This window comes from Rhinatrema bivittatum, chromosome 2 (assembly GCF_901001135.1).
Source record: "Rhinatrema bivittatum chromosome 2, aRhiBiv1.1, whole genome shotgun sequence".
Classification (NCBI taxonomy): Eukaryota; Metazoa; Chordata; class Amphibia; order Gymnophiona; family Rhinatrematidae; genus Rhinatrema; species Rhinatrema bivittatum.
Genome location: NC_042616.1, coordinates 97,276,564 through 97,302,354, shown reverse-complemented (window position 1 = coordinate 97,302,354; position 25,791 = coordinate 97,276,564). Strand labels below are relative to the sequence as shown.

Sequence of the window (25,791 nt, the reverse complement as noted above, 5' to 3'; positions counted from 1 at the left end):
CAATTAATAGGTGCAGTAATTACACCTAGAGGAAATAATATCCATGGTAGAGGGATGTTACGAGGCAGGAGAGGGATAGGTGGACGAGGAATGTATGGGAGTCCGTCACAAGGAGCTGGGATTGGACCTGATAGAAGAGTAGGGATAGACTGCTGGTTCTGCGGCAAATTTGGGCATTTCGCGCATGAGTGCAGGGCGAATCCTGATAGAAACAGTACTGGTGGTAGAGGGAGACAAGGAGGATTTCCCCCCTGGGATCCTGCAAATGAGATTCCAAGGTATAGAGCAGGAAATGGGTATAACCAATGACTTTTAGGAGTGGTGCAAATTAGGGCAGGAACAGCAGATCCCATGTTGACAATACATATTAACAAACAACCGTATACTTTTCTATTGGATTCAGGGGCAACCAAATCTGTGATTACCAGACTTCCTGAGGGAGTTGCATTGTCAGATGAAACTATTTGTACTATAGGATTTAATGGACAGAATAAGCTAGTACAGAGAACAGAAAAAACTAGTGTGCAGTTAGAAGGAAAAGAAGTGATGAGTCAGTTTTTGTATGCTCCAGATTGTCCAGTAAATTTGTTAGGAAGGGATTTGTTACAAGCCTTAGAATAGAACTCTCATTTGCACCAAACTCCTCAGCACTACATTTAGCTAGACAGTTTATCAATCTAACACACAGACAGGAACAATTCCCTAATGTGCCTGATTCAGTGTGGGCTACTGAGAAAGATCCATATGTTAAGGTGCAGAGTATAGACTCTGTGGAAATCCAATTAAAAGCAGGTTATATGGGCCCTAAGCGTAGTCAGTACCCTTTATCTCGAGAAGCACAAGACGGAATTAAGCCAGAAATCACATCTTATTTATTTATTTATTTAAATACTTTTCTATACCGAAGATCATGTACAAGTACATATCGGTTCGGTTTACAGTGAACCATCAGTTGGAAATTACATCAAACAATAAAAACATAATTTAACTAAACCTTGTACAGCAAACAATAAGAACATAATTAACAAAATTGTACTAGAGTAGAACTGTAGTTGAACAAGCATAACGAGTGGAATATAGGGAATATCAAAAAAGGGAAAAACATGATAATCAGCACAGGGAGTACATTATAGAGGTTACGGGGAACTTCGATCGGTTAGACACGGTTAGACACATCTTCTTAAACATGGGATAATAGAGCCTAGTGGGTCACCATTCAATACCCCTTTGTTCCCAGTTCTGAAACCTTCTGGGAAATGGAGATTAGTGCAAGACTTACGCGCACTTAATGAAATGGTAGTGGTAGAATATCCTAATGTTACAAATCTAGCTACTATTTTACAAACTGAACCATTAGGGAAATGGTACACTGTTTTAGATTTGGCAAATGCATATTATTGTGTGCCTCTTGCTTGGCAAAGTAGGGGGTTAACTGCTTTCCAATATGATAAGCAGAGTTATCAGTGGGCTAGATTACCACAAGGGTATGTAGAAAGTCCTTCTATCTTTTCTAAAATCTTGTCTAAAGATCTTCAGGTAGTACGTACTCAACTTCCAGTGGGTGTGTCTCTGATCCAGTACGTGGATGACTTGTTAATTTCAGCATCTACGCGTTCTGCATGCATGAAAGCAACTGAAATGCTTTTGCATACATTAGCACAGGCAGGATATAAAGTGAATTCTGACAAAGCACAAATCTGTCAGTTACAAGTTTCATTTCTAGGATTGAATCTAGGTATAGAGGGTAAGAGCATTGGTTGTGCACTGCATGAACAAGTGTCAGAATTGGCAAGTCCTCAAACAGTGAAACAGTTAAGAGCTTTGTTAGGTCTGTTGAATTTCTGTAGATTGTGGATTCCAGCTTTTAGTACCAAAAGCAAGTCAGAGATGACATCTTAAAGGCAGCCCAGCTAGTGATGATAAATTGAGTTTAACTGAACAAGATCTGGAAATATTGCAGGACTTAGTGCAGTCAGTATTAAATGCTCCTAGTTTGGTTCTTGTTGATTTAAATTGTGCAGTTGATTTGTGGGTGTATCATGGTTCTGAAGGGTGGACAGCAGCTGCGTCTCAGCATGAGAATATAACTCCCATTGCTTATTTTTCTGGCACCTTCGGGGTGGTAGAACAAGGATTTTCTGACTGTGAGCTAGGTATTGTAGCCTGCGCTGATGCTATTTGTAAATTGCAGTCACATGTGCCAGGCATTCCAATTATATTACATACTTCTCATGCAGTTAAAACACTTATGGGAGATGCCCATATTTCTTTACTGCTTCAAGGATGGGAAATATTCAGCCATATTATTGACTTCTACAGTGTTACATAGGACTATTACAAATGCATCCAAATTTAATTTTCTCCAGGACCTTCTAGAGGGAGCGGTTGTGCTTCCACATACTTGTGGAATCACTGCACTGCCCTTACCTGATAAAGTTGTTTTACCTAATGAACCCCTAGCTGAAGGAGATTTTTGGTTTACAGATGGGTCCTGTACAAAAGCAAGCCCAGGGTTTGCTGCTATTCAATACAACTCTGCTGATCAAGTTATCAGATGTGAGCAGTTTTCCTTACCAATGGAATTGTCTGCACAAGGAGCAGAACTGTGTGCAGTTTCAAGGGTATTGCTGCATTGTGCAGAAGTGCCTTTGACTATTTTTACAGATTCACATTATATATTTTCATCTATTAATGAGCATCTGAGAAAATGGAATAGGAGAGGATTTATCTCTGCTTCTGGAGAACCTCTTTCACATGTACAGTTATGGGAATTAATTTTATCATGCCTACAGGAAAGAGGAGAGAAAGGATTATTAACGGCTATTTGTTGGGTGAAAGCCCACCATGCTAGGGATACGTGGATCTATAGAGAGAATGCATTGGCAGATTATGCAGCACAAGAGGTTGCTCAGACAACTTGTCAGCCAGCAGTAAAGGAATTAGTACAGACTAGAGCACAAAAGGAAACAGGATTACGAACAGTTCAGCAATTGCAGGAATCAGCAACAGCTGAAGAGATAGTGAAGTGGAAAGCTGCAGGCTGTACATTTACTAAAAATGTAGGCTGGGTGCATCCAGCAGGAACTTTGTGTTGTACTTTGAATGTTTTAAATCTTATGTTACACGAAGCTCATTGGCCTCTACATAACAGTTCCAATACAATGTATATTAATTTGTCTCAAAGTATATGGGCTCCAAATTTACAGAGCCTTTGTTCGCAATTTGTGACCAGATGTCCAATATGTGCTACTGCAAATTCCCGTAGAGGTGCAGTGACCCCTAGTGGACATATTCAAAAACCATAGAGACCTTATTTAGAATGGCATTGTGATTATACTGATATGATCCAATCCTGTTCTGGCTATCGCTATTTACTTATATGTGTCTGTCCATACACTCAATGGCTGGAAGCCATACCTTGTAAAGCAGAAACAGGTACTTGTATGGCAAAAGCATTGCTGACCCACATTATACCCAGATTTGGGGTACCAGTGAAAATTGTGACAGATAATGGATCACATTTCAGAAATGAATTAATGCATGCATTAACATCAGATCTGAACATCATATGCCGTCATGTATCTGTATATAGACCTACGTCCAATGGTTTGGCAGAGAGAATGAATGGGATTCTTAAAACAAAATTAAGACAACTGATGTTGGCTTATGAGCAAACGGCTTACTGCCTTACCAGCTGCTCTGATGGCACTTAGAATGAGCCCAGTGAGATCTATAGGACTCACTCCTTTTGAGCTGTGTATGGGCAGAGCTATGAATTTACCTCAACAAGTTGAGTATCAGAAACATGCTAAGGTACCAGATAACCTGTTTGTTTTTCTTAAAAGTCTGCAGGTCGCAAGTCAACAAATACATGCTGCCAGAGCTAAGCAATCCAAAGTGCTAGAACCTTCGAGAGTGTATGCAGTAGGAGATCTAGTCTATCGTTGCAACTTTACCCACAGAACTTGGAAAGATCCGGTGTACACTGGACCATACAGAATAACAACGTTGACTCCTACAGCTGCTCTCTTAGATGCTGACACTACCTTCACACATTTAGCTGATTTGAGGCCGTGTCCAAGCACAGATGCTGAGACTTTACTTTTTTGTATCTGCTTCTGCAGCCTCACGGGCTTGAACTGACTATTTTATTTTGTAGGATTCTTAGGAGTATCTAAGGACCTTTTTGTTCTTTAAAGGACTGATCCGTGAACAACTGAAGTATTATTTAGTAGATGCATGTTTTCTGTCTTTATTATATTTTAACTAGACAAGTCACTGAGGGCCTTATTTTCCACTATCGCATTGGTAACGCATTAGGGGGCGTTACCAATGCAAATGAGGCTTCTTTCGTGCAGTGGGGAAACATCGTGTGCGGCGATGTTTTCGCCATTCGCGAAAACATTAGCGCCGCACGCGATGGTTTCCCACTGCACGATGATTCTTTCAGGGTTTTATCGCAGTGCACGATATTTGGCACTTTTTGGAGATAGTCCGAGAGAGGGCCATCAACATGCATTTGCATCTTGCAGGCGCTATTAGGTTCGGGGCGGGGGGGGGAGTTGGACACGCGTTTTCGGCCCCTTACTGAATAAGGGGTAATGCTAGCGCGTCGAAAACGCGCGTCCAATCAAGGGTTAACAGTGCGCTCCGTCGGAACGAAATGTACTGTATCGGCCTGATTGTTCTGTATGTGCACAAGTGATCACTGGTAAAGATTGGGAGGATACACAAGGTTATGTACATTTATCGTACCAACACACCGATTGTTCATAATCAGGTGTTGTTTATCTTATAGTATGTCCCTGCAACCTGTATTACGTCGGTGGAATGAAGCGGATGATTCGCACCAGGTTAATTGAGCTTCTGGAAAGGTATAAGTAATGGATGGATGGATGGATGGGGAGAGAGAGAGAGAGAGAGAGAGAGAGAGAGAGAGAGAGAGAGAGAGAGAGAGAGAGAGAGAGAGAGAGAGAGAGAGAGAGAGAGAGAGAGAGAGAGAGACTTACTATAGTGCCTATGCCCTACATAGGTATTTGAATCCCTATGGGAGGGCTACCTACTAACTCGGGGTGGGGATTAGGTATGAGTGTCGGGGGTTGGGGGCCACTTTTGCATTCCACATGAGACCTACTGACAGAACAGTGGTCTCTAGTGCAGATTTGCTGGCCGTCGGAGTGAGGACGCTCACTCCAAGCGGAGATTTGGCCAACATTTTCTCCACCTAGCATGTTGTTGCCCAGGTAGAGTGTCCATCAAGCTAGGTGGAGAGAACGTTGCCCAAACCACTTCTTGGTGTGAGCGTCCTCACTCCGACGGCCAGCAAATCTGCACTAGAGACCACTGTTCTGTCAGTAGGTCTCATGTGGAATGCAAAAGTGGCCCCCAACTCCCGATTTCCGAAACCGTGGCTGTCAGCGGGCTCGAGAACCGAGCGTCAGCTGTCAAACCCGACACTCAAACCCAGTTTTTGGGTACCTGGCAAGTACCCAAAAACTAAGTATATCCCATGCTACTGATGCTAGTAGTAGCAGTGGCTATTTTCTAAGTCAACTTGATTAATAGCAGGAAATGAACTTCTCTTCCAAGAACTTATCCAAAACGTTTTTTAAACCCAGCTATACCATCTGCACTAACCACATCCCCTGGCAACAAATTCCAGAGTTTATTTGTGCACTGAGTGAAAAAGAACTTTCTCCGATTAGTTTTAAATGTGCTACATGCTAACTTCATGGAGTGCCCCCTAGTCCTTCTATTATCCGAAAGAGTAAATAACTGGTTAACCGTTCTAGACCTCTCATTATTTTAAACACCTCTATCATATCCGCCCCCCCCCCCAGCTGTCTCTTCTCCAAGCTGAACAGTCCTAACCTCTTTAGTCTTTCCTCACAGAGGAGCTGTTTTATCCCCTTTATCATTTTTGGTCACCCTTCTCTATACCTTCTCCATCGCAACTATATCTTTGTTGAGATGCGGCGAACAGAACTGTACACAGTATTCAAGGTGTGGTCTTCACCATGGAGCGACACAGAGGCATTATGACATTTTTCGTTTTATTGACCATTCCCTTCCTAATAATTCCTAACTGTTTGCTTTTTTGACTGCTTCAGCACACTGAGCTGACGATTTCAATGAATTATCCACTATGATGCCTAGATCACTTTCCTGGGTGGTAGCTTCTAATATGGAACCTAACATCGTGTAACTATAGCATGGGTTATTTTTCCCTATAAGCATTACCTTGCACTTATCCACATTAAATTTCTTCTGCTATTTGGATGCCCAATTTTCCAATCTCACAAGGTCCTTCTGCAATTTATCACAATATGCTTGTGATTTAACTACTCTGAATAATTCTGTATCATCTGCAAATCTGATTACCTCACTCGTCGTATTCCTTTCCAGATCATTTATAAATGTATTGAAAAACACAGGTCCCGGTACTGATCCCTGAGGCACTCCCACTGCCCACCCCTCTCCACTGAGAAAATTGTCCATTTAATCCTACTCTGTGTCCTGTCTTTTAACCAGTTTGTAATCCACAAAAGGACATTGCCACCTATCCCATGACTTTTTACTTTTCCTAGAAGCCTCTCATGAGGAACTTTGTCAAATGCCTTCTGAAAATTCAAATACACTATATATCTACTGGTTCACCTATATCGACATGTTTATTAACCCTTTCAAACAAGTGAAGCAGATTAGTGAGGCAAGACTTGCACCTTAGACCAGTTCTAAAATTGAATTTTCAATATCCAATCCTCAATGTTTAATGTTATATATGTTTAATGTTCACCCACTAAGGTTTAATGTTACAATGCATAAATTGTAAGACATCCCTGTCATACTATTCCAACTGTTATAATGTGAACCGATGTGATGTACTCCAACGAATGTTGGTATATATATATATATTTGTTTTATACTTCATCTAGCTATGCCTTTCCCCCTCCCGCTCCCCATCCCCCCTTTCCCACACCCCCCTATCCCTACCCTCCCTCCCTCCCCATGCCCTGCCCCCCTGCCTATCCTCCCCCACATCTCCCTCCCCCTTCCTCCCCCCTTTTTGTTATTGCTCCTTTGGTTCATTTTGTATTCTGAATTTTGTTTCTGTTATTAATGTTATATTGTTATATTGTTTTATTGTATTTCCCGCCTGAGTTCTTTGTAAACCGGCATGATGTGTTTCACGAATGTCGGTAAATAAAAAGTTAATAAATAAATAAAAAATAAAATATAAAAGCAAATAAATAAATAAATTGGGTAAAACCATGCTGACTTTGTTCCATTAAACCATGTCTTTCTATATGTTCTGTGATTTTGATTTTTAGAACACTTTCCACTATTTTTCCTGGCACTGAAGTCAGGCTAACTAGTCTGTAGTTTCCCGGATCGCCCCTGGAGCCCTTTTTAAATATTGGGTTACATTAGCCACCCTCCAGTCTTCATGTACAAGGATGATTTTAATGATAGGGTACAAATTTTTACTAATAGATCTGAAATTTCATTTTTTAGTTCCTTCAGAACCCTGGGGTGTATACAATCCAGTCCAGGTGATTTACTATGCTTCAGTTTGTCAAATCAGGCCTACCACATCTTATAGATTTACTGTGATTTGGTTCATTCCATCTGAATCATTACTCATGAAAACCATCTCTGGAATGGGTATCTCCCCAACATCCTCTTCAGTAAACACTGAAGAAAAGAAATCATTTAATCTTTCCACGATGGCCTTATCTTCTCTAAGTACCCCTTTAACCCCTCGATCATCTAACGGTCCAACTGACTCCCTCGCATGCTTTCTGCTTCGGATATATATTTTTTTAAGTTTTTACTGTGAGTTTTTGTCTCTACAGCCAACTTCTTTTCAAATTCTCTCTTAGCCTGTCTTATATCAGTCTTACATTTGACTTGCCAATGCTTATGCTTTATCCTATTTTCTTCTGTTGGATCTTTCTTCCAATTTTTGAATGAAGATTTTTTGGCTAAAATAGCCTCTTTCAACTCACCTTTTAACTAATCATTTTGCCTTCCTTCCACCTTCCTTAATGTGTGGAATACCTCTGGACTGTGCTTCTAGGATGGTATTTTTTAACAATGCCCATGCCTCTTGCACACTTTTTACCTTTGTAGCTGCTCCTTTCAGTTTTTTTCTATTTTTCTCATTTTCTCAAAGTTTCCTTTTTGAAAGTTTAGCACTAGAGCCGTCGATTTGCTTACTGTCCCCCTTCCAGTCATTAATTCAAATATTATCATATCATGATCACTATTGCCAAGCGGACCCACCACATTACCTCTCTCACTAAATCCTGTGCTCCACTGAGAATTAAATCAGTAGAATGTCTCTACAAGCAGTTCATTGCACATCTTATCAGGATATTATCTGATGAAAAGAAAAAGCAAGACAATGTAAAATAATCCAGAACAGTTTGAGACCTTTTCAGCAGGGCCTAACCTGAAGTGAACTTTAAGGAAAGTGATATATAAAAGTATATATTGAACTATAATGCAAGTGATGAGCAGCTATCTTTGAATTAAGCATAGTCTATTGGAAAACCACCTCTGTTACGTTACCTAGCATCCTTAGTTGGAGGTGTACTGGAATGTCTTTGTGAATGTTTAGCTCTTTTTAATGACTACACCACTAGTGACTGGTATAGCAACTGTGTCTTGAAAAGTCCTGTAGCTGGTTGTACACTATATTTGATATCTAATTTTCTTGCTATCAGAAGGGTAGATAATGGAGTCTGCCACATTCTGTTTTGAAATTCTTGTAAAAGTCTAAACAGAACTCTTACTACCTGCTTGGGTATCTCAATGTTTTTAAGCAACCCAAACACATTTTCTCTAAGGTCTACTTCTTGCTGAAGATAAAAAGGTATTTCTCTTGCCATTTACTGAACAAAAATGGGGTAAGCCCTATCTTCAGGATTGATGTGCTTTTGAGATAGCACATCTGATGCAAAACCTGTTGACTCATCATCATCTGAGAATGAATCATAGGAGAAAATATTTTTTTTACTTAACACATAATTAAACTCTGGAATTCATTGGCGGAAGATGGGCTAATAACCATTAGTGTAGCGGGGTTAAAACACATTTTGGACGAGTTCCTGGAAGAAAAGCCCATAAACCATTAAGGTGAACATCGGGAAATTAATGCTTATCCCTAAGAGAGGCAACATGGAATCTATCAATCTTTTGGGATCCTGTTAGATACAAGTGACCTGAATTGGCCACTTTTGAAAACAGGATAGTGGGCTTGATGGACCTTTGGTTTGACGCAGTATGGCAAATCTTATGTTCTTATGAATTATGAAGTCTCCTTCAAGTGTCCAGACATTAGAACTGGAGGGTCTTCTAGCACTGATCTGTCCTTGGAAGATTCTGATTCACAGGCCTGTGAATGGATCTGTGTTTGGACAACCTCATCCCTTACCTGATAAGAAGGGAGAGTGGACTGAGTGCCTAATCTGGAAACCATCATGTCCAAAATGGGAGACATTGCTTCTACTTCAGGAGGAGTCATTAATTTTGGTGTATCTGACATACTTCACTGCAAATTCCAACCACATTTTCTCTAGAAAGGAATAATGTTCTTCTTTTGATCGTGTAAGAACTGATGAGGAGTCATCCAATTTTTGAACTACAACTGGCATGGATATTAGAACCTTGTAAATTACCAGTGAAATATCATGGTTACATTTCTCATGGCAGACTTGTCTTGGTGCCGAGACCACTTTGACACTGACAGGTCTATCTTCGCTCCAGAAGTGGAATGTGCCAAACAGAGATCCTGTTAACAGTGTTGTAACTTGCGCCTATCTATTACCAGCATCAAGGAAGATCTTTTTTGCTTCTCTGTGCCAAAGCCTTGTGATGCTATGGCACAAGTGTGCTTCTGTGTTGAACAGCATGATTTACTTTTTGCTTTATTAGAGAGGGAATGGTACCAGAACTGAAAAGAAAAGAGGCTAAGTCAAACAATTGAGGAATTTTTTTTTTTGAGACTTGCAAAAATAAAGAAAAATAAAGTGTAAAAAAAACTATGAAGAAAACTAAAGGAAACTAAAAGATGAAACATGACAAGCGGTTTTAAGAGCGAGCAGAAATACTATCTTGTTCACATGAACAGATGAAAAAGAGTGAGGACACTAATGTGGAGGGCAGATGCGCCGGAAGACCTGTGCATGTTTAGAATAACTTTCTCGGTTTTTCTGAGCTCTGAGAACTTTTTTTTATTTTTTTTGTTTCAGTGCTGTTAGGATGACGTCACCCACTTCTGTGGCTGATGATATCCTGCTTGTCCATGCAGAAATTATGGTAATATTGAAATGTTAAGCTGTTCTTTCCTGGTTTTTAATGTGTACTGAATTATCTAATTCATCCTCTTCTTTATGCTGCCTGGTTATTCTGTGTTTTAAGTAGTTCTATATATGCTTACTTTGTATTTTAATAATGCCAAATATAGCATCATTACCAAATAAGATTTATTTGTATCCAAATAAATCTAATTTGTATATCCTAATTGATAATGCATTACAAAGGCATAGAATCAATAACAAAGAAACAACAGAGGTGTTGCGTAGGAGGTGGATCCTTGGGCTGAGGTGGGGTTGACGCAACCCGTAGGCGAGGGCCTACAAATCCCCACTGCCAGCAGGTGGAGTGGGCTGAAGCTGGAGGCCACTTAAGCTTCACCTATACTAGCCCACGTTCCCCTCGGGCTGAGCCTTCGGGTGCTAGGGCCGGCAGGACTTAGGCGGGCCTCAAGGTTAGGTACAGGTAGGAAATGGTTCAGCTCAGAGACAGCAGCCAGCAGTTGGTGTGGTCCTATCCTGGATGGGATGTGGGACAGGAACTCAAGCACCAAGCAACAAGAAGGAACTGAAGGTGCCGGAGCAAAGGAAGGCCGAAGCCTTAATAGTCCGTGTCCAGAGGATAGGGACAGAGGCTTCACTGTTAAGCTTGAATGGAAGCTGGCGACACTTGGAAGTTATAGAAAGCAAAGTGGAACTCTGAACTCTAGAAAGTCTGAAGCAAAGTCGTTCGTAGCAATGGTCAAGGCATGGAAAAGGCAGGCTTGGTCAGACGTGGCAATGGTTAAGGCACGGAGAAGGCAGGCGAGGTCAGATATAGCAATGGTCAGGCTTGGAGAAGGCAGGCGAGGTCAGGCATAGCAAAGGTCAGGCGTGGAGATAGAGTTATTGAAATTAAAGAATATGTCATCTTTCTCCTGCACCATTTTCAACAATAAAATATCTAGATTCTTTTTTTTTTTTTTAGTAGTGTGCAATGTGTCACGCACGTGAGCATCATCTATCAGGTGTGTCATGATAGAAAAAAGGTTGAGAACCACTGCTCTAATCTAATGGAGAGGACAGCACTGAAGGTTGGTAAAAAAGGAAGCTCAGGCTTGGGCTGAACCTATTGCATTGGTTTTAGTTGTTGGCATTCATGCTGTTGAGCACGATTAAGAGATTGTTGTTGCTATTGCGGAAATCGGATGCATCCACTATCGCTGGAATTGCCTGAAGGGGCATCTCTGGAAACATTGTCTTTTAAAAGAGCAGAAGATACACCTTGCAGAAGACTGATTCTCCGTTCTCATGGAGAGGGACTGTACTGCCATATGCTGTTCTTTTATTTGATCCACTGTTTCTCTGAGTTTTTCTCTGAAGAGGTTATCATGCATGCAGGGCATGTCTGCCAACTTCTCGTGGACATCCTCACGTAGGGTACTGGCTCTCAACCAAGCCATGCGGCAAGCTACAATGTAGTTTGACAAGGAGAATGAACTGGATCGAATACCTTGTAGACAGATCAAAGGAGATGACAATCACTCTTCGGCATCCAATAGTGGTATGCGATTCAGCTGTTACCGGTCAGAAAAAAGGCTTTCATTTTTGAATACAATCATGTAAATACTGAACCTTGAAGAACTGATGACTAATGATCCATGCATTAAGCATGGAGCTTTGAAACATCTTTTTGCCAAACTTGTCCAATAGCCTGGGATCTTTCCCTGACAGTGTATTTGAATATATTCTTGATTTTGTTGCTCGTTTAAGAGCTGATTCCATAATTATTGATTAATGGGATAATTTAACTATTCCAAAAGCTGGGGATGTCTGAGCTCTGTACTTGAGAGTTTCCTTGCTACTGGGGCACAGGAATTGGAATTTTCCACATTTTCATTTGTAAATCTTGCAGGATTATGATCAACCAGAATATCTGCTGTGTCTGCTTGAGCTTCCAGAACCTGAAGGAGGTCCAAAACTCCAGAACCTGGAGGAGGCACAAGGATCTTTGTCCTTACATTCATTTACTCTAAGGGCTTTTCCTAATTTGTCCAGAAATCTGAAGTAGGAAATGTCTTTCAGGGAAGATAGTGCTCAGGAAGCTCTGGAAGGGAGGAAATTCCCACTGATCTCTCTTTGGAGCATAGGGGCAAGGGAATACTGATCCAGGACTCCAGTAATTAATTTAGTGACTGAGGAGGAGTCCTCAATTGTTTTGGAGGAGTGTACTTCTGGACATCCTCAGAGTAGCTAGAAGCCTCTATATGTGAATGCCATAGACTAAAATGACCTTGTGGGGGACCTGATGAAGAATCCACATGAAGTGGAAATACCGGGAACTCCCTCTTGTGGAAGTAAAGATGACATCCTGGAAAGGAAAGGTTGCATGGTACTCTCCTTATCCTTAGTCTCTAATGAGATAAAGAACTCTTTCACTAACTCCAGTACTTGGTCAAGAGGGTGACATGCCCTCTGACCTGGTACGGGTGGTGGAGCATCTTCTTCTGATACTAGGAATCTTATACATCTTTTGATTTCAGTAGAATTTGAACTGGAGGCTGACTGGAAATAAGAGGCACCAAAAAGCAAACAGGATTTGTGTTTCTAGACACAGATCCCGCAACAGTAATTTTGTTGGCGAGCATGCTCTAGTAATTGGTGGAAGAAGAATCCTGTCCCCTTCTGCTCCCTGACTAGAATATAGCTGCATATGAAGATTTGTGGTTTGATGCTTCAATGCTTCCAATAGTTTAATGGGCCAAGGCGTCGAAGATCGATGTTCTGGGGCTTGATGCATCAAGGACTTTTGCATCAGTGGTGCCAGAGCCTTATGCGTCAACGGTACTAACGTGGCCTTGTGTGTCAATGGTGCCAGTGCACTCAAGCCTATGTGTGTGTTTGCTGCTCACTGCTCCAGTGGTTCCACCTAGTAGTGTCTTCTTTGACACAGGGTGGCTATATTTACTCAATCCCAAGGATTCGGCTTTTTTTGGCAATGAGGGAGATATTTTATAGAAGCTAGTGCTCAACTCTATTCCCTGTGAGCAGACTAGGCAGCACTTCGGGAAGAGGAACAACTATGGCTTCTCAGAGATTTGTTCGCAGGGATATCCATTCACAATTATAACAACTGGCTTGGTCATGGTCTGGCCCCAGGCAATGGTAGAAGAGGTCATGTCCATCTGTAATGGACATTTCCCTAACAATTGCAAAAAAAAAAAAATGGTGGAAATAAAATCAATACTAGTAACTACAAAGATCAGCCACTAATCATATACATAAAGAAGTCATTATCCAAATAGAACAGGACAGTTTCTAAAAAAACAAACCTTTAAAACATTACTGACTAACTACCACAAGAGAAATGTTCCATTAGCTCAACACGAAAAAGTTTACCTTAAGGAATATCACAGCTATAATAGGACCTGCAAGGTGCAGGCGCCTATGTTGAAACATTATTTTGGCAGCATCTCATGACTTCACCAACTTACAGTAGACCATACCCGAACAAAGATGACATCAAAGCGAGGAGATCATCCTATAGTTCTACTTAATTTCTAGGAGCCATTTTGGGTATTTTCCTGCAATATAGTACAACTGATTGAAATGCATGACTTATTTGATTGGATGAGTGTCATATAACTTTTTCGGGTTGAGCAATTGGAACATTTCTATTAGTAGTTGTTAATGCCAATCATGTTTTAAACGTCTGTTTTTAGAAACCACCCAGTTATGCTTGATAATGATGATTTTATTTATATGACTGGTGATTCTTCATGTCTGTAGTAACTTTATGAAGCTGGTTTTGTGCCATGACAATAATCCAATAAGGTCCACACATCAAATGGAATGAGGATATACCTCCCCGAAGCAGTTTATTGAAATGAAACATGGGGCCTGTGTCAACAAGAGATCTATGACAACAGAAGCCAGAAACTGCTGTAATTAAATTGACATCTGAAGCTCATATATATATGAAGATCTTCTTATATGGTAAACATATGTGCCGAAGGTGATAATTCTTTATGGATATTTTACTGTCACAAATACAGTCTTTAAACCCATATTCAGTGGCCTTTTTCAAAGCAGACATTCTGATGAAAAACTAACCTTTTTTTGGTTTTTGAGAAAGGTAGTACGGAAAACTCCCTCATTCTACCTTAAGGAGCCTGGTTCAAGGTTTTAACTCAGTCTTCCTTAAGGCAGAATGCTGCAAGGGATTCTGGGTGAAGGGAAATTCCTTTCACCCAACCATAAAAACCCAGGCCTGGAAAGGCTTGGGGAGGCCCCAGGGAGCAGGTAGGACCTCACGACACACTCAAACAGTGGACGTTACCAGTTAGTTGTGCCTGATACAAGGTGAGCTACTATCTTGATTCTTGTATCTTTGAAGCACTATAAATAAATACCTGCACCATAACTAAGTTGGTCCAGTCTTATTGAATTATTTCTGCAGCTGCAGTAAACCCAAATATGCTACACTGCCATTTGGGGATTGCTGAGGCAGCAAGACAATTTTAAAGATAAAAGTTTATCCTATACCTTTTTTCCTTTTTTTAACCTTAGTTTAACTAGAAAGTGGGGTAGAGGTTGGCACCCTAGCTTGATCTAAGAACATTTTTAATTGGTCAGGAACAAAAAATATATATGTATTCTCTTGTTTTTGTATTATACATTTACACGGATAGCGTAATGTATAGGAATAACCTAGCGAAATTACTTCTTGCCTAAACACCAAGAAAGCTTTGCGTCTCGATTGAGTAGAAGGAGCTAGATCAGGGAAAATTTTAATAGATTTTTCGTAATAAGTAATTGGATACTTACTAAAATATTTCTTCATTATAATGTTAATATCTGTGGTGGCATAAAAGGTAACCAACAAAGTTCCCCAACTTATTATATTTGCTGTGGAGTCCTCCAAGAAATTGGTAAGGTCTCCTTGGAAATTCTCAACTCTAGGCAATTCATTTCTTGTGGGGAGAAAATAACAATTGTTAATAGTAGGGGACCTCTCTAAGGTAAATCCTAATTGTTCAACAAAAAACTTCTTTAAGGATATTATTGGTTCTTCCCCAACAATTCTGGGGAAGTTTAAGAATCTTAAGTTGAACCTTTTTGTATTATTTTGTATTATTTTCCAACATTTCTAGTCTCCTATTAATAGCAATCCTATCCTTCACCACAGCTACATTGAACTCCAATAACTTTTTTCCCTGATCTTCCAATTGTTTTACTCTTTCATTGGTATCTTTTATTTGCTTTTGGGTCTCTAGGATATGCAAATATTCTTATAAATTTGTTGCTTGATATGCTCCCAATTTACATAGGAATAATAACCCTCCATTATGGTTGATAATAAAAATGTGGTGGTTAAATTCCTTTTTCTCATTAGTAATAAGTATTAATGCATTGCATTAACCATACATTGTCATTTCTATAATTATGTAATGAGAAACGTGTATTGTAATATATAGTGAAACTTGATAAATAAAGAATTCAAAAAAAAAGAATTTTTCAGAAAAAGAGTGTGCTAGAGGCACACATTCATACTAATGCTCGGATAAAAAAATATTGAATGGGCTCACGAGGCAACATCAGAGAAGGAATTCATGCACATGTTCAATAGGCAAAAGCTCTATTAGCTATGAGAGCTAATGGTGCTGCTGGATGATGTCACCCACACGTTATGGCTAATTCTGCCCCACTTATCGACGGAAAAACATAAGTATATATAGACTATCTTTTTTACCCTAACATTTATATACCTGATCCCTAAATTTTTACAGACAATGCTATATTGACCCACTACAAAAAAATGATCTGAAAAACTGTCACAGAGTGCAAACTTGCATGGGAAAGCCTTCTATTACAATGGTGTCTAACATACAAAACAAGTTACAGCCCTGTGAAAGATGCTACTGATGCTAAGTCAGTAGGTGGATTGAGAACAAGAGTCTTTAAAACTCACCTTAAAGATGTTTTGAATTTGATCAGGTAGTTAAATCTCAATAAAGTATTTATTCAAAAATATCATAGTTCAGGAACATAGCACAAGAACTTTAAATAAGCATATACATGAAAAGTAGGTAACAACCAAACAAGTGAAATAAAGGCAGAGCTCAGGCTGCAGCGAGGCGTTCATGGTTGTAGACAGTTGCCAAGACAACCAAAACGCCTCACTGCAGAGAATATAAGGATCTAACGTTAAGTAAAGATTCTAAACAGCACGAGCTCTTTGAGGATTCTAAACAACACATAACAGCAACATACCTCAAGGCTCAGCAGCGCGAGTCCCCCATTCCAAGCCTTTCAAAATAAAGATGCATGCGCTGGAACAAACAATCAAACAGAGCAGCAACAAGTGTCCCCGAGATGACATATGCACCCACTTCACGCATGCACAAGCCCGCGCACACCTCCCGATGTCAAGACGTCGAAAGCCACGGGTCGTGACAGCACGCAGCGCTGGTAAACTTCCCGGACGATGCGATGACGAGCCGGACAATAACCACCCACCCGGGCCCTGGCATGACCCACCCTGACCAGCGGTAAGGTTACAACAGATGCACACAAATGTTCTACACTTCTGCTCTGGCTCCAAAAACACAAATAGGAATGCAAAAATAAAAATCTGTCTTTATTCATAAGTCGTCAAAATAAGTGGCCAAAAGCCAGGAGCCGGGACACAAGGTGAAAAATCCTAACAGTCTTCCACACAAACGAGAAAGTGTCATCTGCATGAAATGCCAATTATTTCATTTTGAGATGTTTGGAATAAAGGTATTTGTATTTTTTGCGCTCCTGTGCTTTTTGAGCCATGGCACAACAATGCAGCAGACAATTTGTGTTTCTCTGAAAAGAGTTTTGAAGTTGTAGGCACTAACAATTCCAACTAGGCACTAACAAGTCTGTAAACAAGCTCAAATTGAAGTTGCCAGCTCATTCTTTCAATTTACTAGTATAAAACGTTTTCAGTAATATTAAAAAACTTGTTCTTAGTTTCTGAATGCATTTGGGAAACAAAAATAGTCTCCCATAACACATCTAATGTAATTGTTTTTATAACATTAGATGATAAATTACCTCTCTTAAAATATTAAAAGCATTGTTCTTGGCTTCTGAAAGCATTCTGGAAATACCCATGACAGTTAAAACTTTTTTTAAAGCCAGGACAGTTTATCTCCAGTCCATGAAGATAAACTATGTTGGAAAACTATATATTTATTTAAATGAACTACACTGAATAAAAAAAAGATGATATAGTATAGGAGTTTACTAGATCGATATTGATATATGGGGGCAATATTCAGTCACTGACTGGCTTGCAAACAGGCCGATACAGGAAAACGCGCGGGAGAGCCAGCGAGCGCCCGCTTTCCCAGCGGGCGCTCACCGCCTGGGTGCACAATTCAGGAGGGTGGCCTATGCAAATTAGGGCCCGCGGTAAAATAAGACGCTAGGGACACTAGCGCATCCCTAGTGCCTCCTTTTTGACAGCAGGTTTGACAGCCGACGCTCAATTTTACTGGCGTTGGCTCTCGAACCTGCTGACACAGCCACGGGTTCGGAAAACGGATGCCGGCATAATTGAGCATCCGTCTTCCAACCCGCGGGACGATTTTAAATTTTTCTTTTTTAAATTTTTACACTTTTGGGACCTCCGACTTAATATCGCTGATATTAAGTCGGAGGGTGTACAGAAAAGCAGTTCTGTACACTTCCCCGGTGCCGGCCGAAATTAACGCCAGCCTTTGGCAGGCGTTAATTTCTGAAAGTAAAATGTGCGGCTTGGCTGCACATTTTACTTTCTGTTTCGAGCAGGAATAACTAATAGGGCCATCAACATGCATTTGCATGTTGCGAGCGCTATTAGTTTCGGTGGGGTTGGCCGCGTGTTTTCGACACGCTATTACCCCTTATTGAATAAGGGGTAAAGCTAGCGCGTCAAAAACGCGCATCCAAACCCGGGCTAACAGTGCGCTCCACCAGAGCGCAATGTACTGTATCGGCCTGAAAGTTAGCTGGATAAACTTATCTGGCTAACTGTGGTGGGATATTTAGCAGCACAGATGCATCACTGAATACACCCAGTTATCTTTAAAGATAGCCAGATAATCTTTTTTTTTTTTTGTGTTAACTTTAGGACTACTGTACGGCAGAACCAGAGTTAGCCAGATAAGTTATCTGGCTAACTCTGAATACTGGAATTAGCTGGATAACTCATCCAGTTAACTTAACTCTGCTCAACACCCCCAGAATGCTCCTACTTATCAGACTAAATTTTAGTTGGATAAGGAGCAATTCAGCATAAATTTAGTTGAATAAGTTCCCAACATAATCAAAAGTTATAATATAGCCAGGTAACAATTTATCTGGCTAAATGCCTTTGAATATGGATCCCTGTATGTCTATATCTACTGTATCAGTGTACTTCATTTACATGAAAATTACTTTCGATTTTGAAACCAAAGGTAGCCATATATTTTGGTAGAGGTCAATGAGTACAAGTCTCCAGAGTTAGTTGCACCTAGGCAGAAATCCTCATATGAGTACTCCCTACTTAAATGAAGTACACTGAATAAAAAAGAAAATATATGGTAAACTCCTATACCACATATATATAATCCAATAATAAAGAATATTTAGTGTAAACATTGAACATTAGTGATTTTTTTCCTTTTGGGAATTTTTAAAAATATAATCTCATTGAGCACTTGACAATATACATATTGCCCGATTTCTAGTTTTACATGTGTTTGTGTAAAGCTATATATATATATGTATAGAAAAAAACACTCTAAACAGAGTGGGATAAAAGCACTTTTTGTATTGCAAAATAATTTTTTGTAATCATTAAAACAAAAAAACATTTTATCAACAGAAATTTTTTATTACAAAAGATATTAATTTTACCATATAACAGTATTGAATGTTTTCATATATCATATACACAATCCTATATTAATTTAAAAAAATATACAATTTTCCAAAGATGAATACATTATAGTGTATACCATATCAAAATTCATTCATACCTGATGTTACCCCAATACTCATACATAACTTCCATTCATAACCCACACATCTGTCATACTGTAAATTGACCCAACTTATACATTGAACAAAATATTCCAACTTCTTCTCAAAAACAATGGTATGTAATGACAATTATTAAACTATACCATAAAGGTGATATGCCTCATATCTATTATTATGATGTCACAATATATCAATTATGTCATAATAATGGGTTTCCTCTTGTCTGTTGTAGTAGTATCCTGACAAGGCCCTTATTTCACCCAACTGGCTCTCTCAGGGGAACAATCGAATGGACAGAACACCTCAAACCTCACTGATTAGAGCTTAACACACCCCTGCTTGTTAAAACCGAGATAATTTGAGCTTCTATCTAAAATTTACCTACACATAAAAAAACGACTTGAAGCTGTAAATAAAAAATAACAATTCTTAAATATATTATTCAAAAACCAATCTATAAATCTAATATTTGAAGAAATCCTTATACTTAAATTCACTTACGGATGATTCTGTTAATTGTTTATCCTATAATATTGAAGACACTGACCAACAATAGCCCGAGGCAGCTCCTGCGGGAGCGAAACTCGGCCCGAGTTGGGCTTATTCCAATAAAGGCTGCTTTATACCGATCAGCTTGTGTTTCTTCGCTTATCAGCAATTTGGATCTGCTTCCGGTTTAATTTAGAACATGGACATACTATCACATAAACCACTCGACGAGTGCTGCAGTCAAAACTGCCTCTAAGCTCATATTCAAAAGGTAAAGAAGAATGACTAAATGACTATGTGATTAAGATGTGCTTACAGAAAGAACACTTATTGCAAGTATATTGACCACAACTCAATGGAGATGAATCCGCGAGCGGAATTGAAGAGACCAATAAATCCTGTAAATTACAACCCCTGGAATGGGCAAAAATGGGTCTAATCTGTAATGATTTATGTAGAATCAGTATCTGTCAATGTTTGAAAATAATGCCCTGTACCTGATGTGTCCTAGCTGAAAATGGCTAATGCAAACTGGATGATCAATCTGATGTCGATGATGCATTTGTAACAGCAAATCACAATTAGCATATAGGCCTTGCTTGTAGGCTTTCTTCACCGTTTTCTTAGGATACCCCCTAGATAAAAATTTATCACGCATCGTTTCCGCCTGTTTCTTATATTCCATAGTATTTTCACATAGCCGACAAAGGCGTAAAAACTGACCTACTGGAATATTTGTTCGCAAATTTAAAGGATGGAAACTCTAAAATTATTGGAAAATAAATTATTACGATCTGTAGGTTTAGAAAAAATGGTTGTTGCTAACTGCTGTTGATCCTTAAACACCTGTAAATCTAAAAACGAAATAGTATGTTTATGAAAAGTGATAGTAAATTGTAAATTGTGATTCAAAGAATTAATCCAAAGTGAAAAAATTTCAGGGTTTGAACCGACCCTGTCCAAATAAAGAAAATATCATCAATGATACAGACCCATAACTGAATATTGGCCCAAAATGCAGATGAATATGTGTCTCCTCAAACTGACACACATAAAGGCACGCCAGAGAAGGGGCCATGGTGGCTCCCATCACCGTGCCTTTAATTTGTTGGTAAAACTGATCCTTAACTTTAAAAAAGTTTTTTGTCAATGCTATTGTAACTAATTCAGTAATGAAAGCTGCTCAGTTGGGTGTAATTGCATGTGTTATGAGGGTTTCCTGGACTAACTAATGATGACTCCTGAGGTATATTAGTATACAACGATACTATATCTGCAGAAACCAGAATACATGACTCATTAACATCTGAAATAGATTGAAGTTTAAGTATAAAATCTGAGGAATCATGCACATATGATCTACTTAAACTGACCAATGGATTAAAAAATGAATCAACATACTTAGATAATAGTTCCAGGACTGAACGAATACCAGATACTATTGTGCGACCTGGAGGTGTCACTAAGGATTTGTGGATTTTAGGGACCACATAAAACATCAGAGTAGAGGGAAAGGGATCATATAAGAAATCTTTTTCTTTACTAGTTATATATCGATAAACTAACCCTTTCTCCAATATCTCCCAAAATAATGATTTGTAGAGATTCCGTAGGGTCACTATCTAATAGCATGTAAAAATTAGTATCTCATAGCTGACGCAACACCTCAGCTAAGCTGTGGTATCCAAAATGACAATGCCACCACCCTTATCCGCCAGGCGTATTGTAATAGACTGATCATTTTGTAACGTCAAACATGCCTCACGCTCTTGAATGGAAAGATTGTCCCTAAAATGAATGGGGGCTTGTTCAAGAGCCTCCAAATTACGTAGCACTAATTTCTCAAACACAGCTATGGAAGGATCCACTGGGCCAGGAGGCATTTAGATGGCCAAGATAGATTCTGATGTAATGTTGGAGAACTGTCAAAAAACTAAATAATTTTGAGACGTCAGATGAATTTAAACAAAGAAACCCATGTCTGGAAAGCATTGTATCGTGTGGTAGGTACAAAAAACAAACCCTTTTGAAGTAAAGATAATTCAGATGGAGAAAACTGCCTAGAGGACAAATTAAAAACTAACAGTGTCTTCAATGCTGAGACCATGTCATACATCGATCTAATGCTTGATTCTGTGTCCAAGAACTCTGTAAAATTCCGGGTGTCCGACGGAATTGTATTACTGATGAGCTGGAAGTGACAAAAAATCAGAGGGCAAACCCTGACTATCATTCTGATGAGGTAGATTAAACATAATCGACTTGGATGAATTTTTTGCATAAGATGACATTGTTACATCCTCATTTGATGAATCACTAGATGAAGAATAAAAGGTACGTGTCTTATGTGTTGGTCTGTTTTTATTCATCCAAGGGTACACATACCCTTTTATGTAATCTGCCTCATCCCGGTGAAATTTAACCTTATTTATTTTAAGCTCATTCCAATATTTATCCATAGACTCTTTACATTGTGTTAATTGAGTAGTAAATAGTTCTAATGAAGATTGGGCTTTAATATCATCAATCTGTATTTGAACTTGGGATTGTAACTCCGTGACCGACTCAGCTGTTTCAATGATGAGAAGCATTAAATCGTATGAACATTTGTTAAGTATTACAGTCCATCTATTAATGAAGCGTTCATTTTGTGTATACAAGAAAGGTTCTTATAAATACGAAGATCCCGCAGAATTCGTTTCACCCTGCAATATTAATTAAAAAAAGCCGAATGCAATTCCGTACGAATAAGCCTTTTTCTTAACTTAGTAACAGAAGTCCAATCTATAGTACCTAATCAAGAATCAGAATCAAAAAGGCGAATACCAGGTAAAACTGGTGTGGATTTTGAATGGATGTTATGTATAAGTATTGGGGTAACATCAGGTATGAATGAGTTTTGGTATGGTATACACTATAATGTATGCGTCTTTAGGAAAATTGTATATTTTTTTTAATTAATATAGGATTGTGTATATGATATATATCAAAACATTATTCAATACTGTTATATGGTTAAATTAATATCTTTTGGAATAAAAAATTTCTTTTGCTAACATTTTTTTTTTATTTTAATGATTACAAAAAATTCTTTTGCAAATCAAAAAGTGCTTTTATCCCACTCTGTTTAGTGTGTTTTTTTCTATACAATTAAGCACTGGTCAACTTATATATTGCCTGATTTGTTTGTTTTCTTTGTGTATATATAGATAGATAGATTGATATAGAGAGAGAGAGTAAAAAAATAACATGTAAAGGCAGTTACACTGATTGAAAATGTTCCTAATGGATAAATATTGTACATACAAAATGCAAGAACACTTTACAGATTCACAGAGAAAAAAGGTAAATTATATTTTATTTGTTTATACCAAATTTTAAAAATCACGAAGAAAAATGTAGTTGTTAATTATAAATAGCCGCTGAATAAAAGTACTATGCTATCTGAACACATGAAGTTCTTATGAAAGTCGTGTGGAAAAATAAGGATCTGCTTCTCAGAAAAGTTTTCCTTGAAATATATAACTTCAGCAAGAAACCGTGTAGATAAGAGTATACATAATCAAACACAGACTGCTCCGTTGGGAGTCTGTGTTGGTAAGAAGATTCACAGTTGAATGCACCCCGATAGAAAGCCCTCAAGATGTTTCGCCAATACTGGCTTCCTCAGGAGGGAATAGCATCTTACATGTCGAATGAAGTTGTTACATAGTTTCAATAAAAAGACTGAGCAGTGCTAGTGCAGTGTTTTCAACAATGTCACAACAGGATATTTCAACTTAGTTTACTTATGTTTCAAGCAGTCATGGTGTTCTGAACTGCAGTGAATGGCAGAGCGGGAACATTATACAGATTCACAGAGAATAAATGTAAATTATCTTTATTAGTGTATATACCAAATTTAAAATATCACAAAGACAAATTATTAGTTGTTAATTATAAACAGCCGCTAAATATATATATATATCAAAAAGAACACTGCAATTATATTTGAAATATTTCCTCTTAACTCATGTTAAGGATGAAAAAAGTCAGTTCATAAGTTTATAAACGTTGCTGTGCTACAAAATCTTCATACAGGTGTTTTACATTTTTTAATCATTACTGGCTTCAAAAACATTAATGATGTGCTGTAAGGTAAATGTGAACTTCTCAAACTACCATGAATTAAAAAAAAACCCCACCAACTTCTGTGGGTGACTAGAAACGTGACAAATGTTTAAAGCATCCACAGTCTCAGCACTAAATTCCAAAAAAGTCTCACATCATATTAAGTATTTGTATGCTGGCTGTTCAGAATGTCCCTTTTTAGTTATTCACAATCTCCCCAACAAAGGCCTCCATTTCACCAGCCCGGAGCTTCCTCAGGTGATACACTGACAAATGGACCACCACAGCCAAATAAACAAAATATGAAAAAGGTAACAGATATCTGCTTACTATATTGGCTATAGGGATGAGAAATATTGCAATTAAAGGACCATCTTACCTACAGGCAACAAAGCTTATAATTATATCAATTAAATCACCTCTATTTTGTAATCATAAGTCCTGAAAAATTGTTGTAAATTACATTAAGAGAGTCCATCAAACCAGTCTTTAGCATTGCACAATGCTAAATACACAATTTTATATTAAGACAATATTTGTTCATTCATAAACTTGTCTACTTTTCTTCTTCTCTTATTGTTCCACATGAGAAAGTAGCTCTTCAAAAAATGACTAGCATCTTCCCAACACTGGCCCATCATCAGGGGGCTTTAAATCATCAATACAGTCACCTTCACAATTTCTGAAGAATGGAGGCACAGTTTGTGCGACAATGCATTAAATATGGTCATTCTTCTGAATATCTGTGTTGGACTGTTTAAGCAAGTTAACATCGATTGGTGAGGAGGGGATCCAAAGCTCAATCTCAACTATCACAAACAATTCTAGATAAATACATTAAAATCAGATGTACTGAATGGCATGAATGAGGACACTGAATGGAATAGCTTGATATAAAATTTAAATCTGGAGCACTATTGTTGATTGGAGAACACTTGAGTCATGTGAATGATGATGGGTTAGAGAAAGCGGACTTGAGTAATGCTCTAATTTTCTAAACGTATATCAGGCTGCGCGTCTCATCGGTGATAAAATGGACATCAAATGCTGAAAACTGATCACAGACGTATATAGATGGATCCTGTTTAATTTAACTGAGTATGTACAATGAATAAAACAGATATATCTTCAGTGTGCCACACTGAGTAATAAGTGAATATGCTATCTTATTTTACAAGAATTGAGCATGAAGGTGAATGCAGGATTGATGATGTAAAGTTTCTAATAAAGAACTCTGGTTTGAAACACTGGGCTGGTATCAGGAAGATGCTAGTCATTTTTGAGAGATGAAGATAAGTAGACATGTTTATGAATAAACTGATATTGTCTTCATAGGTAATTGTGTAGTGCACCATACTGTGTTATTTTAAAAATTGGTTGGATGGATTCCTAGTACAATTTTCCAAAAATATATTTTTCAGAACTTATGATTACAAAATGGATGTGATTGAATTGGTTTAATTAGAAATTTTGTTGCCTGCAAAAATGATGGTCCTTTAATAACAATAATTATGATTCACATAGAAGATAGCAGATATATCTTACTTTTTCTGTATACACATGTGTATGTATATATATATATATATATATATATATATATATATATATATATATATATATATATATATATATATATATATATATGGCAATGTGGTATAGGAAAAAATACCCACCTGAAGTGGGTATTCTGCTTGGGTGCAACTGATTCTGGAGACCTGTTCTCATTGGCCTCTACCAAAACAAACACATAGTGCCATTGATTTCAAAATATGTAGAGAATTGTTTATGCAAGCTAAGTAACCTACAGCCAGAAAAGTAACAGGTTTAACAATGAATACCAAAATTACATTTT

The 25,791-nt window shown here is 38.4% G+C and overlaps 1 protein-coding gene across 7 annotated transcripts in view; it reads right to left on the bottom strand.

Annotated features, from left to right (window-relative positions):
* Positions 1-25,791, bottom strand: part of RBM33 (RNA binding motif protein 33) — a 523,998-nt gene that overhangs the window by 95,061 nt on the left and 403,146 nt on the right. The window contains exon 18 of one of the 7 annotated variants that reach the window (XM_029588466.1): positions 25,613-25,670. The exons of the other annotated variants lie outside the window; for them this stretch is intronic. Coding sequence (XP_029444326.1) covers positions 25,613-25,670 — 58 coding nt within the window. The remainder of the gene's footprint in view (positions 1-25,612; positions 25,671-25,791) is intronic. 7 annotated transcript variants of the gene reach the window in all.